This window comes from Hyaloscypha bicolor, assembly GCF_002865645.1.
Source record: "Hyaloscypha bicolor E unplaced genomic scaffold K444scaffold_118, whole genome shotgun sequence".
NCBI classification, from domain to species: Eukaryota; Fungi; Ascomycota; class Leotiomycetes; order Helotiales; family Hyaloscyphaceae; genus Hyaloscypha; species Hyaloscypha bicolor.
The window spans coordinates 202,180-221,438 of NW_020194620.1; the positions used below are offsets into that span (position 1 = coordinate 202,180).

General features: G+C 48.3%; 5 protein-coding genes across 5 annotated transcripts; 1 reads left to right on the forward strand and 4 right to left on the reverse strand.

Annotated features, from left to right (window-relative positions):
- Window positions 1-5,294: 5,294 nt before the first annotated feature.
- Window positions 5,295-6,887, reverse strand: K444DRAFT_654393 (aromatic compound dioxygenase). The gene is made up of 2 exons (XM_024885941.1): window positions 6,337-6,887; window positions 5,295-6,235 (listed from the first exon to the last, which is right to left on the reverse strand). Exons 1-2 carry the CDS (start codon window positions 6,621-6,623, stop codon window positions 5,563-5,565), a joined length of 960 nt encoding a protein of 319 aa, XP_024733053.1. The 5' UTR covers window positions 6,624-6,887; the 3' UTR covers window positions 5,295-5,562.
- A 666-nt stretch (window positions 6,888-7,553) lies between these two features.
- Window positions 7,554-9,356, reverse strand: K444DRAFT_536111 (uncharacterized protein; the record flags this gene model as incomplete). The annotated part of the gene is made up of 1 exon (XM_024875351.1): window positions 7,554-9,356. One exon carries the CDS (start codon window positions 9,354-9,356, stop codon window positions 7,554-7,556), a length of 1,803 nt encoding a protein of 600 aa, XP_024733054.1.
- A 1,905-nt stretch (window positions 9,357-11,261) lies between these two features.
- On the reverse strand, window positions 11,262-12,011 carry K444DRAFT_632582 (uncharacterized protein; the record flags this gene model as incomplete). Its single annotated transcript, XM_024883493.1, has 2 exons — window positions 11,262-11,511; window positions 11,572-12,011. 2 exons carry the CDS (start codon window positions 12,009-12,011, stop codon window positions 11,262-11,264), a joined length of 690 nt encoding a protein of 229 aa, XP_024733055.1.
- Window positions 12,012-13,181: 1,170 nt separating this feature from the next.
- On the reverse strand, window positions 13,182-14,043 carry K444DRAFT_615950 (uncharacterized protein). Its single transcript, XM_024880828.1, has one exon. The coding sequence runs from the start codon at window positions 13,829-13,831 to the stop codon at window positions 13,418-13,420; it is 414 nt and encodes a 137-aa protein (XP_024733056.1). The 5' UTR covers window positions 13,832-14,043; the 3' UTR covers window positions 13,182-13,417.
- A 3,203-nt stretch (window positions 14,044-17,246) lies between these two features.
- Window positions 17,247-18,615, forward strand: K444DRAFT_536424 (uncharacterized protein; the record flags this gene model as incomplete). The annotated part of the gene is made up of 4 exons (XM_024875376.1): window positions 17,247-17,453; window positions 17,514-17,577; window positions 17,758-17,985; window positions 18,014-18,615. The coding sequence occupies 4 exons, from the start codon at window positions 17,247-17,249 to the stop codon at window positions 18,613-18,615; spliced, it is 1,101 nt and encodes a 366-aa protein (XP_024733057.1).
- Between the last annotated feature and the right edge of the window lie 644 nt (window positions 18,616-19,259).

Sequence of the window (19,259 nt, forward strand, 5' to 3'; positions counted from 1 at the left end):
GACAACCGGCGCAACAAACATCGCGACGGGTAAGAATGAGGCTCGAGACGACGGCGGCGGCGTGGATCTCAAAAGGCACTTTTATAGAAGGCGGGGAGATGAGGAGTTGGGATCCGCGAAAGATTTCTGGGCGCGCTTAGCCCAGTTGGGGAAACGACAGGGCAGACTTTCAGGGGTCACACGCATATGCGATTTACACTGCGATTCTTGAGATCGCAACGATTGGCGCATCTGAGGAACCGAATTATATTTAGATTGTCAAGACATTTAGTGAAAAGGTTACCTGCAGATGGGCTGCAGGGGGGCTGCTGAATATGATTGGGAAGCCACACGACGAAGAAGCACCATGATATAGGTGGAGGATGGATACTTGGCATGCAACGTTTCGTTAGATGATGGTTGACAACACATCATGACGAGTGAAGGTGGAGTCTGAAGAATCATTTTTCAGCTCAAGGAACGCTCTAATTAGACGGAGATCTCCCAGTCCTACAGTATAACTCTGCGCATTGTTGTACTAAAGTCTGACAAGTAATCTAGCCAGGTAGCTTCTCGAGAAATGATGTCTAAAAGCAGGGAATATATATTGATGTTCGTTCCCTTTAGATTTTAAAGTTCGATAACCCTGGCGTCAAATCCCGGGTCTTGGGGGTTGGTTTCGTGATCTGGGACACGGGAAGGGGACTGGTTTCGGCAAAAGAGAGGTTCGGGGGTGCTGAGCTACCCCGCAATACCCGTTCCGCCTAAACTTTCTGCACCGATGTGTTCGTGGATGTTTATGAATTGTTTTCCTACACCAGCAGTCGCTCGCTGCTGTGTGTCTGACGGAACTATGCTCTGCACAATCCCTCCCCCAAGTAATATGCAGAGCACTCAGATGTCTGGGCTAACCCCCAACAACTTCGGACTACGAAGTGGCGGATACGGTTTTGTTGGCCAGAGCTGGCTGAGAAGCGGAGTAGTGGTGTGGTACCAGAATGATTGACATGTGTTTGCGAATCATGGTCCTTGGGGAGAAGGTGTGAAGGGTTCGACATTGGACATTGGGCTGGTGGGGTTGATATCTTGAGTGATCACTTGCTTCCCTGTAGGAGGTTGGACGATTCCGACCTGTTCCTTGCGAGCCTTGAAGCCTTAAGTCAGACCTTCATGGTCACGTCGATCGAGGACCTCGTTTCGGACTGCTTTGAATGAAGTAATTCTTAGAAGACGGCTGGTGCTCTGGAGATAATTGATTTGATTTCATCGTTGTGGAAAGGATGGCCTTCATCTGGAAGCTCCGTGGCGGTGATGGTGACTTGATCTTTCTTAAGTGAGTTTGATGAAAAGCTCGAAGGCATCGTGAAAACAGAAAGATGAGGATATCGCTTTCCAAAATATTACACCAGTACAACGCATAAAACAGGACAGAACCTTTTTAACTGTGAAGCATTTGGAAATGCATGATAGAGCTTTTCATTATATACCTCTCATCTTCCAGCCACGCAATGTCGTGGCATGAGGTGGCATCATGTGGGAGATCTAGACTCAGAGGCTCGATCTCGGTATGTCATTCCGAAGCCACAGCGCCTAATCTTGAGAACTATGGTGTTGTGACTTATTCCGGACCATTTGTCGGGTGGACTGTGATCGAGTGTTTTATCGTATCACTTCTACAAACCAAGTGCAGAGTTGATAACGGCATCGAAAACCAACAACGAATTATCAACGAATTCAAGGGGAAAGCTTGGCTGCATGAGTAGATAACCCCGCGGACTGGTGTCTGTTTGGATAAGAGAGGTTGTTTGGGAAATGGAAAAGTTGGAAAGGTAGGACGTTGTGCTTTTTGGGCTGAGGAAGGAGAGTGGATGTACTGAATGGTCGAGGGTTAAAATGTATCTGTAGCGCAATTCTAGCCTCCCGAGAGAAAGGTTCTAGGGGTCGCATCTTCCATTCTTGTCTCAAGCTTGTATTCAGATGCTTTTTACCATCGATCCCTGCTCTGGTTCTCCCCGGTTTCCAAACTATTTTCCTGTTCTACAGCCAAGTGGTTTCCATATAATTCAGTTATTCACTCTTATATCGTGATGTTTGTCCCAACCCGACAGAATGAGGGTATGATGGGGCCTACATCCGGGTGGGTACGGCCAGAGGAAAGGTGGACTTTGAAGAATTGGAATAGAGAGACAGTCAGTATCTATTGAATTTCCATGGTGGATGTGTTTTATGCTCCTGGCTGTCTTTTTAGATTTGCTTCAGGACTCTTTACAATGCCCAAGGAAAATGCAGCCCGCCAAATATCTCTGCTGTGAATTCCACTTGTTTTCGGGCCGATCCTCAACACCGACTATTCGATGACTCCGGCACGACTGGCGTATCCAAAGTATGCGGCGGGATTGGATCTTGCACGGTGGCGTCATATCTTCAGGTTATCAAGACATGGTACAACAATTACTGCGCTACCCCTTCTACAAATCTCACTACAACATCGTCTGGGCCAGCCTTCGAGTACTTCCCCGATATTGGTATTTGCTAGTCATGGTGGTTTGAGTGTAGGTTTGGCAGGCGGAAGTGGCATGGATGCAATGATCAAGATAGCTATGTTGCTAATCCTCTACTCTTCCGACATTTGTTAGGACGGCGAGCTGCTAGTAAAATGAATAGTGAGCAACATGAGGTTAAAACTTTAAGTCAAGGGGGCATAATGAAATAATATATTTTTTCTGTTTGATATACTCCTTATATAGTAGATAGAGAAGGGGGTAATGGTACCAAGTAGTGGTATTCGCGTTGAAGCGCTTGCAACCAATACCTACGTCTTTTTTGTATTTGGGGGTAAATGTGTAAGTCTTACTGCACTCTGCTTCATGTCAATTTTCTGACTCCTCTGATTTTCTTTATTTGAATTCCGTCCATCACTACTTACTCTTCCCTACGTTCACTCTCTGATCCGGATTTTGTTTTAGCCCTCTGTTACTCCATTTTTACCTTACTTCCCCTTTAGTCAACTCACCCCTTTTTAACCCACTTCCTCTTTCTTATCGTCCCTTTTTTTCTCCCAGTATTCTCTTCTTGATATATAGATTCACTTCCATCCAATCTCTCATACCGCACCTCATTCGCTCTCAGAAAGTCACAAATCCCTACCCTTTAAACTATGTGCCTCTCTCTCCGAGTATGGTGGGGTTATTTCTGTATGCCTGTACCCCTGAAACACCGAAGGCTTTCAATTGGCTGTCCCCTGTAGAACTAGCCCCTGGCGCGCCCCGCTGATCAACGCCTCCACAAAAATGATGCTCCAACTTCCATCACGACTTCACCACAAAATGTCAAGCAACAACTCGCAGCTATTCTCACCTCAAATATTTTCCTCTGTATTATTGCCTTCATCGTTCTATTTTGAGCTACCGCAAAAATTGCTTACGAGCCGTCGCATACAATAACACTGACCGTTGTCGCGCTCAATCCCACATCGCGGATCAACGAGGGACCCCACTGCGCGCCGACTCCTCTACACCCTACTACCTGTACATCGACTCGCCTTACCGTCTACGATGCATTGCCGAATCCCTCACTGCATATACCGCTGACACTGCAGCTCCGCAACTACCTCTCGTGCCAACGCCGTGCTGAACCCAACACACAACCACCATATACCTCGCTCCCTTCCGCAACGAATCCACCAACGACCTCCCCACCGCGCGCACAGTCTACGCCCTCCTCTCCCTCCTCGCGCCCACCCTCCGCAGCCTCGTCATCAGCGTCCCACACCGAAGTGTCTCCCCTACTCCGAGCGAGCGCTTCGGCATCCCTCGAATACTCAACAGCGGGTTCGTCCAACCGACTTCCCTTGCATATTCCAGCGATACGCGGGGCCAGACGTTCTTCAATCATCATACCAATTTTAGGGACCGGCCGACGGAGCAGCACGAGATGTACGTGTGGTCGCTATGGCCTTAACTGAAGATGTTCACGCTGTACGAATGCAGTCTTAACTTGGTGGAGTCCTGGGGGATACGGAGAGTTTGGAGACATTAGTGCTTGCAAGAGCGGATGGGGCGAGAGAGAGGGATTTCCAAGAGGAGTGGAATGCGTGTGGAAATGGGAAGAGTTTGACGGTGTGGTCTGTGGATGTGGATGGGATGCACTTGAGTGGCATACTGTACTCGGTGGAGGAACCGAGGGAAGGGGCGGCGAAAGCCACTATCGTCAGGAGCATTATGTGCACAGCTATATCCGGGATGGGGAGGAGAGTAAGGTGTGCCAGGATTGGATCAAGCGAGCGGCGCTGGAAGGGGAAAGTGGGTTTCGTGCGGCGTTGGGGGATCCTACCACATGTTTGACATCGAGAAGACGAAGTTTTACTAACTATTATTGCAGAGTACTTATTACTCCTAATACCATGGTAATGCGATTCACCCTCCAGGAATAAGGCCTTTTGTCCAGAATGTTCCTCGAAGCAAGCAAGAGCGCGAGTGCAACGAGTGAAGCAAGATGATGCATGTGAAACTTCTTATTGTGAGGAAGGTCTCGTGTATTCACTTTGACCCGACTTCCGACTTGCTTCAAGCGTTGCCCGAACTGTGTGGGTCGTTGGGGCTCTCGGCGAGAGATGCTCGAGCACTCTTCGTCGGCTGCATATAGGCACAAACCACCCTTTCTCGAGGAACCTTCCTCTTGTTCTGATTCCGAGTCCGAGTGCAGAGCCTCTTTTCCACTCAGAAGCTAGTCTTTCTTGCAATCTGAATTGTTGAGATTCTCGAATCGGCCCAATCACTGTGAAAATGAATCAAGGTAAACAGAAAGAGTCGCGAACGAGGTGGAATACAAGCTGAAATGCTAGATAGAAGGAGGCTTGGTCATCATATGACATATCCTAAAGACATGTTTTAGGAGTTTGCACACATTGATTGGCGGTACAAAAAATCGTTTCCTGGCTTTACCGTACTATTTTGACGTGGCTGGGTTGACGCAGGTGTTACAGCCTCCATTCGTGCCACAGGGTTACGTGAGAAAACTGCCCCGCACACAAACTTGGCACTATAGCACGTGTGATGATCCATTATTATCCTGCCAATTGTTCTCTGGATATTTTCTATGTGTTGGAGGAGGAATGCGGGATTCTGCCTTCAAATAATCGTCCGATGAACAAACATTGATAGGGAAGGACGGATAGGGGGTGGGGTCAGTTGCGAGCGGCCGCTAGCGGAGCCTCTACTGCCCCCTCACTGTGAATCAATCTTGCACAAGGAGGGGTTTGCAGCCCTGCCTCGTGCAATGGACAATCATCGTACTAATCATGTATAGAACCAATTCTGGGCCTTCACGTCGAAGCCAATTGAAGTCATTGACCGAAATCTCTACTCGCTTTAAGCCTGCTATGAGATCTGCCTGGCGATGTCCCTGACCTAATCGCTGATATGTGCACGCTTCTGGCCCGGGAGTAGTTTCTATCGAGCTTCTTTATTGTTTTCCCGCCGCCACTGGCTACTATGCTATATACACGAAACAAAACTCCAAGATATTTGCAAGAATGCTCTCAAAAAAGAAGACACCAAACCGGCCACCGTCAACAGACTCGGATCAGAAATTGTTCTGGTTTGCGTTCCCCATCAACATACTCGAATCCGGCTTGTACTTCTTTGATAGCAGACGGACGTCGTACTCAACGTCGAGAGTGGCGCCACTAGGGTCGTTTTGGATGGGCTTGAAGTCCAAGAGCAGATCGTCCTTGACCGCACACACGGTGTCCGTCTCCAGCCACGGGTCGTCGTTCGGGTACAGCTGAGCCGTCACGCCGATGTAGTCGGGATGAGTGACCATCATGTGGATGTGTGCGGGGCGGTTGGGGTGCCGGCCCATCAACTTGAGGAGGTCGCCCGAGGGGCCCGAGGTGTCGATCGCGTATTCGGTCGGCTTCAGGCAGTAGAACCAGAACTTGCCGTTCTCGTCGGTGCGGAACTTGCCTCGGAGGTTGTTTGACAGTTGGTGCTCGGGATCGAAGACGTCGTACTTCCCGTTGGTGCTGGCTTGCCACATATCGAAGACGGCGCCCTGGATCCCCTTGCCGGTTTCTGCGTCCTTGATGACACCATGGAACAGCGTGAGCTGCCCATCTGCTGGCATATTCAGGACGCAGCTGGCACCAAGATCTCGGAATGGTGTGTCAGGGGACCAGAAGGGCCCGAGGATGGTTGAAGATGTGGGTTCGATGCCTTTTTCGGTGGCGATCTTGTGGTTGATCTCGTCGACGAGCCTAAAGCGGAATTGTTAGCCATATCTTTAATGAATATCATTCTATTGCTGCCGGAGCCGGGGGCGATTGATTGTTGGTATAATGACACAAGTGGTACTCACGATTCGACGCCCAGGACATCGCACACCCTCCATGCTTCATTTCGGTTCTTCTTGTACGCTTGGCCGATCGAGTTGACGTAGTTGACACCGATAATCCATTCGTCCTGCGTGAGCTCGACCTCCCGGCAAAAGTCGTGCAAGTGCTTGATCAGAGAGCTGAGGATTTCTCTGTGTCTGGGTTGTGTCTCGGGGGCCATAAGGCCAATGACGTGTTGTGTAAAGTGGGGATCGAATTTGCTGTTATTGTCCTTGACGCCATTGGTGCTGTTGGTACCGTTGGCAGCCATTGCGATATTGCTTTTCTACAGCGTGGGAATGAAGAAGGTTGCTATCAGGCCTCGTTTTGGGAGAATTGTGAGAGCAAAGAGCGATGATGTCAGCTTAAGCTACGTCGAGAGTAAGATGGAGGTCGCTATTTCGAGTTCGAATTGACGGCAGCAGATTTATATATGAGGCCACAAACCGTACGTGTAAGGGCTAGCTACGCATGAGGGCACGAATCGAATGTTACCGCAACAGAGTTCGGCAGTTTGGCTGAAAGAGAAGATTCCATTGCGGGGAACTTTGCTGGTCATATGGAGCTGTTGGGAGAACATAAAGCCGCACGGAGCGGCGGAATAGTGGGGGCGGGGTGGCGGCTTGTAATTCGGCACGTGCGCCTAGCCGATGGGTAAGTTCAATTCCGACACCCAATTGCGGGGCGAGGGCCCAGAACTCCACAAGCAGCTCAGATTCGAGCGCAGTACTCCATGGACAGCTGAGTAAGGCGTCTTGCACAAGATCGATCGTGTGATTTGATTAATATTAGCGCAGGAATAACATGATCCCGTTGGAATGTCTGTATGATTATTACTTAACGAGCTTGAGGGCGTGTTTCCTGCAGGCACACGCACCCCCCCTCCCCCCTCAAAGGAAAGGAGGAAATAGAAGAAGATAAGAGAAGTGTTTAATCTTGGGGAGACCCCCGGAACTCCCCCTTATAAAAAGGAGGAAGTAGAAAAAGGCAAAAGTAGTCTTTGATCTTGAGGGGAGACCCCCCAACCGCCCCTAAGCCTCCGGCGGCCGGTCAAATATTGCACATGGTCATGTGACTGCGCCTTTTCACAATCACGTGCGTTTTTTGCTACACCAGCCCACCGCGCGTAACTAAAACCCAGCTTCCGACAAGTCTAAATCAGGCTTTTAATCAGGCTTTTAATCAGGCTTTTAACAAACGACTATACCAATGTTTCCAGGCTCTCGGATGAAAAATGCTCCAGGGGGATACTGGTCGCATTCGTTCTTTCGCTGGGTACATCGCTCGACAAGTCGACTAGCATCATGACGGTACTAGTTTTGTCATACGTCCATTTGAACGTCATCCGATTCATTTCACTTGTCGCCAGAGTAGCATTCACATCTTCTTCGAACTCGTCGTCATTGATTGGGCATCTGGACGGCGACAGCAGGGCAGCAGTAATGACGCTCTGCAAATTTGTAATGTTGAACGCTGGGAGATGGTGCCATGCTTTGGTACGAAACGATTCGGCCAGAACTATGATTGCAAGTGTGATATTGATTGCCAGGGAAATATAAATGAGTCTTGGCGATCCCAACCGGATGGCATCGAATTTCTTGTACACAGGCGCAGCGACGCTTGAATTGTGGATTATCATTTGTCTGCTTGCTTCGGCAACCAACAAATCGTCGACAAGAGCAGCGATCATGTTCTCGCCTGCACGTAAATATATTTCGTCTTCCGTCATCCCAGGGTGGCTGGCGTTCATAGCGACCGAATTCGCGACGAGCGCGGCGCCCAAGCTTGATATGCCTATGTTAGAACTCATTCGGGAGATTAGATCAAGGTTGGCCATGACAGCTGTCTGAAGCGAGCCGGTCTGGTCGAAGTCCGCATGCGGACCGCTTGGAGAGACACTGATCATTGACTGAGTGAGATTAACGGTGACGTTAAAAAGTGTCGGCTGAAAGTCAACTGAACATTGCATCCTGTTCCAATGTGTATACCAATGACCACTAGCAACAGTAGCAATAGCGAGCATGTTATGACCGTTTGCCGCAGCAGCCGACCATCCGAGCGCTTCGTTCCACCAAGGTGTACGGTCTGTCATCAACGTATAGGAGGAGATATTGTTTGCGACTGTGTTTGGCAGTGAACCCTCGACCAGCCAAAGTACGAATGGAGCGTTTTCAAGAGAATCCAGACGGGTGATCGTCAAGTTTGAGGTTTCGTTGTAGTGGCAGGCCACTCGGCTCCAGTAACCGGGTTCTTCATATGAGTATGCCGTATACGAGTCATTGGAATTACTAGTGGGAGAGAAGAGACCTTGTGAGGCGCCGGCTCCGTATGAGCGATTGCTGTAGCTCCAAGCAGGAACTTCTATCTTGGGGTAAACTCTCGGAACACCTGGCGCACTTGTGGCACCCAGGGCCGTCGACATTAAAGTTGTAATGAAATTAATCGTTGGGCACCGACTGATGGAGATGGACGAGGTAAGGTGGTAAGCGTTGCAGTTTTTTAAGAAGATTTTGCCTCCCGTCTGCAGCAACCAGCTCATTTTATAGGGACCGTTGTAGGTTGGTATCTGTACGGTTCCATCCTTGCGTATCGAATCGACCGCCAATGGTGTCAATGCGCCCGCCCAAATTGCGCCAAAAACATGTCCGATGACGGTAAATAATGCTGCAACAGCTATGCCACGATATCCGAGGCCCCAATCGATTCGTGGTATGGATAGTGCCGCGAGGAGTTTCAGAGAGCTCGCTGATATGAATCTCCGAAATACCTGGAGACGGGTAGCGAAGTTGACAAGTGTGCAGAGAACGTAGACTTGGGACGCAGCGAGAAGAGAAGCTGAGACTTGGACAATGATGGCGATAGTGTCGGGATGAGGGCCAACAAGACGTGGGAGCTTCCCTGTGAACCTGTGATTGAGCAAGAAGAGAAGGGTAACGGAGACCGCGTTGGAGAGAAGAACAAGAGGAATATGAAGGAATTTGATGATTCGATGCTCAGTCGCCATAATAGAGCCGTAGATTCAGGACGAACAAAGGATGCTTCAAATTGAGAGGCTGGGGAGCTTATGAAGTCTACCTAAGTGGTTATAAGTGTTGAGATGGCAAAACAAAAGGGCGCATGCAAGGCTCCCCAGACGACTATCCATTTTACAGTGATCTAAGTCCTTTACTTATAGACATCCAAATAACCCCTATTACCCCCGAAAACCCTTGTTTAGCTGAACAGCCAAACCAGCTGAACCTTAGTCGTACTTGCACATTTGAATCGCCACTGTCGGCCCCAATAATAAGCCGCCTTTGGCTGCCAAGTCTAACATGCAGCAGGATGCCGCGTGTACGTGTGCGACGGCTAATGTTTGCCTCACCGCCTTATGGCAGAACGTTCTGTCATTGATCAACCGTTCTTGCTCCCTATATTGTTTTTTTTTTTTTTTGCACAGCCATAAGGCTGTGAGGCTGCCATTCATCCTCCAGCCCAACCCCTTTTGAGGATCCAGTTTCGACTTCTTTGCCGTATAAGAGCAATTCAGGCCCCCTGTAAGTATTAAAACCCCGGCTGAAGATGAATCAGACCCTAATATGGTTTACGCCGAAGCCTTCACGCCTGCAAACTTCAGTTCCGAGTCCAATGGGTAGTGCATTATCACAGGACATCTGCATCGCACAAGCATTGAAGACAAAACCCAGATTTCCCGGACGTTCTAGACCAATGAAGAAGATTTCGGAAATTTCAATGCACTTTTCAGAAAGCATCACCGTTCCTCGAGGGCTATTTCTAGTCTGGATTAGTGTCAAATAAATAGAGTAGAGTAGAGTAGTGGCTACTACTCTATTCTATTCATCAAAATCTACCTACTACTCAGATTCTATTCAAAATGTTCATGAATATTTTATATATCTTGAATCATTTTTTGGCACCCTGTGCCCCCCTTGCCGAATTCTCCAAGCGGAGGTCCTGTTTTGCGGCTCAAACGAAATCTTCACTAGTTCGGGTAGCTATGGCGCCTGCCTTGATCCTGACGCTGTTGGTGAGCTAAAGAAGGTTGCGTGGGGCCAGGTGGTCCTGAGAATAGTGGCATTCTCACATGGAATGTCTGTAAGAAATCTAAAAGAACTTGCTAAAGGGAATCACTAACAATAGACAGTCCCGAGGACAATACTTTCACATGCGTTACCTAAACGGGTTACCAAACATATCCCAACATCTCGCCTCTTACGAATTACATTTGTGCTGGGTTTTGAAGCGCTTTTACCATTGATCGCACGAGACCTTCCACAGCTGCTTTATTGCCAGCGGCCACCTCTACTGAGGTGGCCGTAACTCAACAATCGGCAAGTAGAAAGGCATCGGTAGCTAGGCCCGTCCTTGGCAGCATCGCGTTGGGAACATTCATTTGCTTCAGGCTGTGATATATCCACAATCATCGACGGCCAAGCGAAAAGCCTCCAGAATATGAGATGTACAGTACAACAGGCCGATCTCTCATATACCGCGGGAGTCGGTTCCACTCCCGTCGTGTGAGGAGCAAAAGATCGCGAAGAGTGGAATGTGATCAACTGAATAGCTACAAAAGCTGGGAGCCTTGCTAACCGAGCTAATGCAGAAGAAGAAATTGCTGAAAATGAAAATAATAAAAAAGTAGGCAATAACTGAGGCAAAATCATGTCATACGAGCGAATCTCTCAGTTCACTAGGGAAGGGTGAAGTCATGACATGCTTTTAAGCAAGCTAACATTTGCGAGTGACTCGATTTGTAAAAGGTTGGAAGAAGATTTCAATTTTGATATAAACTACAACCCCAGAACTCCTGTAAACCGTCTCCTTGTACACCCCATCATACAGTGCAATTCGTCAATCATGACATGCTGTATGTACTCAAGTCCCCATCGTCTTCACCCTTTGTATTGTCTCAAACAATCAAGGAGCCGAAGGCAGCTGCCACAACACCAGTGATAGCAACAACAGTCCACTTTACGCCTCCTCTCGCCTCAACACCAGCACTCTTTGTCGCGGACGGGCTGGCGCCACTAGAAGTCGCTGATGAAGTGGTGCTTGAGCTGAGTGTTCCCTGGATAAGGCCCTGGACGGTGCTCGGGATGGTGCTGGTTGCGGTCTTGGCACTAGACTGATACATCGCGAGGGTTTTCGAACCATCAGATCTGCGAGGACTGGATTAGCGCCTGTTCGTTCTATGGACTTGCGGGACGTGGAGGACTTACGGTGCATTGATAACACCTGACATGCCGCTCGCGCAATGGCTAGCAACGCTGCAGTAGAACCAGATCGCAGCGGTGGAGGTGACGTTTAAGGTGAAGATCTCGGTATTGGCAGTAGTGCCAGAGGTGGTGATGGGACCGCTGAAGAAGGCGCTCGAGTTCACTGGGGCGCATGGCTTGGCAAAGCTGGATTGCGCGACGGAGTGCTTGGGGCCGTAGAAGTGGAACTCGACTTGGTCGCCGACGGCAGCTTGGATGTCGTTGGGGGTGAATGTCAGGTCTCCATTGGCGTTTGATACTTTGACAACGTGGAGTGGTCCCGAGGAGGATGTCTGCGATGCGGCGGCGGCGGCGGAAGTGGTGGTGCTGCTGCCGGAATCGCCGTATTGAGCCAGCGCCAAAGGAACGGCGGAAAAGATGAGGGAGAGCGTGGTGAAATGCATCTTGGATAGTGGATAAAATAAAATGTCTAGCAAAAGTCCAGCTTTAAGTTTGAAGTGAAGATCGAAACAATTAGTTTTTGCAGGGGCGAGAAGAGGTAGTTTGAGAGAATTTCGAGAAGGACATGGAGGGGAATCTTGAGATATATATTATGGAGGTGTCAGGTCTGTGGCTTGATATCAGACGAATACTTCAAACTCAGCAGACAGCCTAAATTGAAGAATGCAAGGCCCCTTTCCTCTTTGGGGCACGGAGAAAGGTAAATCCTAACGCTGGAGGCAGGTCTCAGCCAGGACGGGGCTGGAGGAGCGCCAACTTTGATACACAAGTGGAACGGTGTAACAGTGCGGGTGTGCCTTTGCCAGAAGAAGTTGACGCTGAAGTTTGATCACAGTTCCACCACTAATATTCCAGCCGTTGGCCAGCTCTGCTGCTTTGCGCTGTCCTATCCCGACTTTGAGACCCTGTGGCGGAAAGGAAACAATCAGATAAGTTTGACCATCGGCAGTCGGATGCAGTTAGCCAATAAGAACCCCCAGCAATAACACCTGAGACTCGTCCGAGCGTGAGCTGCCAGCGGCAGACGAGGATCTGTTGATCCTTCATGTCCTCACGGAACTTTAATAGGTGGAGTCCCGGACGCCAGGACGTGGGTGAAGCTTCAAGTGAGTTGACGTTGAGACGGGCTTTGGTATGCAGGAGGCCAGATTTAGACTCGTGGACGAATGGGAAAGGGGTAAAAGGCGCTACAGCGGTGATTAGGCCAACCTGAGACACGATGGGGGGCTGTGCAAACGCCTCGCTTAGCGAGCCCCTTCATTACCAGATGCTTGGTCAGAAACAGCCTTTATCTTGTCCCCCGCAAGCTGATTATCTTTGCAGGATCTGGAGATGATCTACTGATTGGCTTGCAGCCGGCTTCCTAAGCCGGGCAAAGCGTTTCCGGAAACCGAGCTTCGTTTCAAGTATCACGTGATATCCGTTCCCTGGTCTGCCATGTCTGATCTTCTTCCGCCTTGGCGTACATTGAATGAAAATCGAAACATCTTCTGTTTTTGTTAGCAACTCTACCTTTATTTCAATTCCTCTCATCCCTCGCTGGGGCTTTCTCCATCTTGCAATCTCCGTATCACGTGTCTTGTTGATTCCCTTGCTCAATGGCCCACCCCATTCCGCCTAACGAGACAGAAAGTTATTCGCAAAATCAACTGGTTAAGGGTCAAATTTTACTCCTTATGCTCTTGCCATTCATTATTTCTCCATCTTTGCTCAGCGTCCTACATCGAATTGAAAGGCGCACCCACACAAACCAAGATCTTCCCATCATCTCCTCATCGGCCAGCGGCACCAAACGTTCAAATTTCATCTCATCCTCCCTCATCTTTCCGACGAATTCATCCGGTATCAATTAAACGGAGCCCTTTCTCTCCGAATGCAACTGCACAAACCGTTTCATCCCGCCCGAGCTCCATCCCGTCTGTTCGCCCTTGTGAAACGTGACCCAACAGGGTTTGACCTTCGGTTGCAACCTTTCTTCCAGGGGTGGCGAAACGTCCAGGTCCACGCGAACGAAATGAACATCGTTCAGCCTCTCGTAGTGGTGATACCATCCCTCCTCACTCACATCTGGATCTTTGTAGTTCGTTGTTACGCAGAAGACTACGACGCGCCGGTGGTGATGGTCGTCGAGGATCTGCTCGAACTCTTCGATCGTTGTTATCGTGACGATTTTGTGGGCTTCGAGGGCTTTTGGAGGTTCTTCCGCGTGGTGACTGTGAGTTTTCGTCAATGTGAGAGCATTTGCTACTGTCTTGAGATGCATTTTGAAAGGTTTCGATGGATAGCGGAGACGGCACGTATTCTGTATGATCTGGAGTCGACGTGCAGAAGATCACTTGGCTTTTCAACTCAAGGATATCCTTCCAGGTCATATTATCAATTGAATTGATATGCGACAGTCGGAAAAGTAATTCTTGTCTCGATAAGAAGAGGTGTGGTGTCTCCGATAGTGTGTATTGCTCATTGGAGGATGAGGTTCGCATCCGACCAAGCCGAATCGTGGCTTGAGAAAACGGTGTGGTTGCTGATAAGCTCCACTTCACTTTCCCCTCTCCATGATCACGACACTTCCTTCCATTTGAGCAACTGATTGAAAGTGTATCATTTCTCAAGAGCATCAATTCTGGGATATAGCGAGCTCCATGGAAGTCGGACTGAGTATTGGAGAGGTGCAGCTCGTAGTCTAAGGATACTCCCACGGCTAGCATGCCCGATTCTTGAGCGCAGAAGCGTATGAAGCACGAGAGGCTCCATTTTCGCCTAAACTATCAGCATAGTATGTGCATCCGAAAGTTTTGGGGCATTCGGCGGCCTCTGATGTTTTCTAGTGTGATACACTCTCCGATACTCGCTGGAGACTTTTGCAGATGTCTCGTATCAACCAAGCACTCACTCACCATAAGTTATACTCTTTATGTTAAACGCGTTCAATTGAATGGTTTGAAATTGGATTTCTGTTCTACATACAGAATTCAAAGTGCCGTTCACAAGCACAAATCTTAAGAGTTTAGTTAGACTCCTTAATTTGGGATTAGACTTTCAATATATTGCGACACATTCAGAGTTCCTGCTACGGTACACGATTTGATGTAGCTGATTCTCCCTATTTTCCCTCATGCAAGGCATAGATGACGACAATTGTGATAATAGAGCCAATCACTAGAAACCAGAGGAAATATTTAAACCACCGCGGTCCACGCGCCCGCCAGTTCTTATAATCCGGAGCTGGAGATGCCTGTGGGCCGATTTGATTCTCGACGTCTGTCTGCCAGGGTAGACTGCGAATCTGGATTAGTTCGGGGCTAAAATGCGCTTTTTTTCAGGGGGCTAGGAGTGCTGGGAGTGTAGGGAACCTCCGCTTTGGGACTTTGGAGGTGGGTCATGGTGGGTGATGGATGACGAATACGTTGCTGGGTCCGAGCAAGTCTGGATGCGGAACGAATTATAGAGAGGAGACCTGTACCTATACCCCGGGTTCTAAATAATGCACAGTACAATGCAATGAAATATTCAACAATATCACAAGCTCACTGTTCTCAGTAGGATTCCGCACAGTATTCACTCCCCAAAACTGGCTATTTTCCACCCACCAAGGGATCCCCGCAATATCTTTCTGAATAAGGAAAACAAGATTTGTGATTTTGTTTATTGACTTCAACCTCGGATCCCGATGGCGGAAGCTAATCAAGAACAATATCATTGTTTGTTTTCCCACGTGAATACTAGGCAACCGACCGGGACTTTTGATTAATTTGAAGTTTATTACTTTCCCAACGATGGAATTTTTTTGATCTTTTGTAATCAGTCGCGAATTAGTTTTCCATTACCTAAGTCATTTTTTATTTCTTTAAGAAAGCGTAGATATTGAGTTCGGACTCTGAATTCCTAGTTTTTAAAGATATCAATATATCCCTGGCTTTCAAATTTGTGCCTAAACGCCAAGATCCAGTGTACCAGCATCGAATCTGAAGTTTTATTTAATGCACTAGATACCGTTCACTTCCCGGTTTCCATGTACCGGCAAGCTTAGTTGCCTTGGGGATGGGTTGTTCTGGTTCCCAGTGCGACCCAGACACCGACAACTACCCCGAGAATAACAAGTGGAATAAAGATGATGCACCACTTGCCGCACATCTTGGGCCAGAGGCCTCCCTGAACCAGATCTATGTTCGATTCGATTCCGGCACGTGCTTCTATGTCGGTGTGAGAGGCTCTGGAAGGATTCGCCTCAATCTGCCCGCAAATGTGGGTGTTATCTAAGGTCTGAGTGCAAGACATGGTGGATGGTAGATGCGGGTGAGGGGGTAGATAAAATCTGTGTGTGGGTCAATTACTTTGTGACCTACAGCCTACTTGTTATATCATTGGACTGGGAACAATATAGAGTGATGGGGGATGGCTGTTCATCGTCACTGTCGTAGTATTCTGAGTAAGGTTTCCTAAATTTCAACACTTCCGGCTTGGTGGCCTGCAAAAAAGAAACGGGCTTATCTTAACAGCCAACAAGGAGAGCCAATTTTTGTTTGCACCTGCTTTGTTATGTCAAACCAGAGAACCTTTTCCAAGAAGCAACCCTCGAAATTGACACAATTTTGCATGAACTCCGTCCTCATGGGTGGCTATCCGTATGGGTACACAATACTAATTAAAGCTGTACTGTACTGCCTCTGTTGGTTGTAATGTTGACCTCGGTTGCAAGTATTTGTCTTCCCGAGTAATAGTGAAGAAACTTCATTGTCCCATCTCTGTTATCAGCAATCACGGAGCGGCAGGATCAGCAAGAAAAAAGACCCAGAATTGTTGCTATTTTTCTTGATTTCGACCTCAATAGCGGCGGAGGCAGGTTGACATTGCTTTTCTTCATGTCTCCGAAGGAGGCGAGTCCTCACCCTCTACCCTCGCCCTTCAAAATTACACAGGCGACAAATTATATGCATAACTGTAATTTCAATGTGATAGAACCGTAGAGTCTAGTTTAAAGTATGTGCGAAAGTAGAGAGAATCGCGCTATTTTGAGGTGCGTAGAGAAAGTAGACATTATGCAAATACTTGCAAGCCTCTAGTGACCTCAAGAAGAGTGCGCATACATTTTCAACCCAAATTGAAAGAAATGTTAGGATTAAAAAAGAACTCGATTATAACAGCTAGAACTGCATGTTCGCCTTTGCCTTCGTCTTCGTCTTCATGCTCGAGTGTTAATGCGAGTTTCTCCTCTTTGACCAAAACGCTCATATAATTTCAAGATGAAAATTGTAAACCGTTGCATTATTATCTAATAAATTGAATTTAGTCTGAGCGCTCCATTTTCTTCGCACCGATTTACGAAGCGGGTCAAGAGTGTTTTGAGTTGGCTTGCGAGAAGAGATCTATCGGGGGATCCCTTGTCGAAAGCGACTTTCACAGCCAACCATGGGTCAACAAGAATAACGTCATGCGTTGTCTTGCTTGATCTGCATATGCGACGCTAAGAATATATATGTAATGTTTATGGGCTCCTCGTACTTCTCTTCGACAATTCCCCGAAATTGTCGACCTCCTTTGGACAAATTCTTGTCGAGGAAACAAACACTACTTTCATTGAAAAACTTTTGCTACTGCTGAATAACTATTTTTTTCATTGAAAAGAATTACAGGTCGGATAATTACAAGAGAAAAGTACCGGCACCATCTTACCCCTAATGGCTGACAACACCCACCTACTCTCCACGGTAGACTCTGAGAAGATCACGGCGAAGAAAACACGTCTGTTCACCTGTCTCCTCTTCAATGACAAGCTCCCTCCAATCCTCACCTTCGTCTCCGCGGCCATAGCATTCTCGCTTTCCCTCGTTGCTCTTCTCTCGGGGGCCGAGAAGGGCCAGCTGCAGGACTACGAAGTCGTCGTCGTATGTTTCTCTGTATCCTCTATCTTTAATATATATTATCACTGATAGTTTTCGGTATAGTTGAATACCTCAACCATTCTTCAAAACGCAATAAAGGTGGAAAATGCAGTATCTGTCACAGCTCGTGCCGTCCCACCCCTCGAGTCCAATCTCCCCACGCCGGCTATCGACGCAAGGCAACTCAGTCTCCCCTCCATCTCAGCAATCTCTTCATTCTTTAACTCAGTGGGTTCGGACTTGACACCTCAGCCTACACCATCAGCTGGATCGCCCTCCTCTGGCGGATTGACCAGTGGAAGCGGAGTGCTTGGAGACCTAGAATCATTTATCACAGACGTGTTAGGCAACGTTGCAACTTCGTCAGCAGAAGAAGTAGCAAGCGTAGCGAATACGCTTGTAGGAGATGTTGTCTCTGCTCTGGGAGTAAAGCAGTGGTACGCAGTTTACTTGACGGAGCTGTGTTCGGGGCACTACGTACCGAGTTATTCAATCCCCGGAGCCAGCAGGAACACTACGTCGTGTACACCACTAAGTGAGTCTCCAATCTTGGCTTTCGAAAGCAATTTTCCTGACAAAACTAGACAACTTGAAGCTCGCCAATCAAACAAACTCCACACTCCAGCTAGGAAACACAGTTCTCGATTTTTCAGCAATCAATATTCCGAATAAGTTAGGGAAAGGAGGAGGCGCGCTTAGTACGGTAATCGAAGCCGCCATCGTTCTCCAAATTATTGGGATAGTTTGTACCGGTGTCTTGATCGTGTTTACGCCGTTTAACCTCTTTATTGAGTTCTTTCGGAAGCGGTGGTTCACTGTGATCATTGCTTCGCTGACATTCATCGCGACGGGGTGTTTCGGTTTCGTTACGGGGTTGGAAACGGGAATACATATTGCTGTTGAGGCGCTTGTGAAGGAAGTGATAGATGGGTTAGGGGTGGAGACGTATGGAGGCACGGGATTGCTGGTGATACTTTGGGTGAAGCTTATATTTATGGTGACGACTTCGACAGTTTGGGTTTTAAGCTGGCATGACGCAAGGTATGTGGTGAGGGAGAAGGCAGAGAGGGAGGCAAAGAGGCCGGTGGTGACGACAGCGAGTTCGACTTATCCGAGGTCAATGGAAAGAATAGTAACGCCGGAGCGGATTGGGACAACGATATAAAAGACCGCAGAGGAAAGCTGGAATCGAAAAGCTGACGGATAGAACGGGAATCCAAGGAAAGAGGCAGACAGATCGCCATATGGAACACTTGCTGGTGTTTGTTTTTCGGCAAGGGGAAGAGCCAGAAATCGCGATGAGATGTCGAAGCATCTGCCGAGGTGGGTGAAGCATGAAGAAACAAAGCGAAGGGTTTAGAGAAACAGCGAATATATTTTGAAGCTTTGTCGGGAGTGACGAAGCTAGACTTTTGCTTCAGGAGTTAATAGAGATGCACATTGTGCGAGTCATCGAAACTAAGGCCGCCGATTCCACAATTAAACTCTTCCAAGTCACTCGCTAGCCTCGACTTCACCAACCGTGGATTGTCCACACCAGTCACGCATCACTATATTTCGTAAAGAACCCAATCAACTTCAATTTCACTCCCCTGTACAAGGAAATCTCAACGTCAAAATCCGTCGCCAATGACCGCAACTTGAAGTCGCTCCTCGACACGTCACGTGAGCGGCTCACGGACAGCACGCCATTCTTGGTTGCGACACCCCACCATACACCCTCTTTTTTGGCAATCATGACGTAGAACAAACAAGTCCTTCACTCCCGCACGATGCTTGCAGTCACCGTTTGGCTAGAGAGGCTTTTCC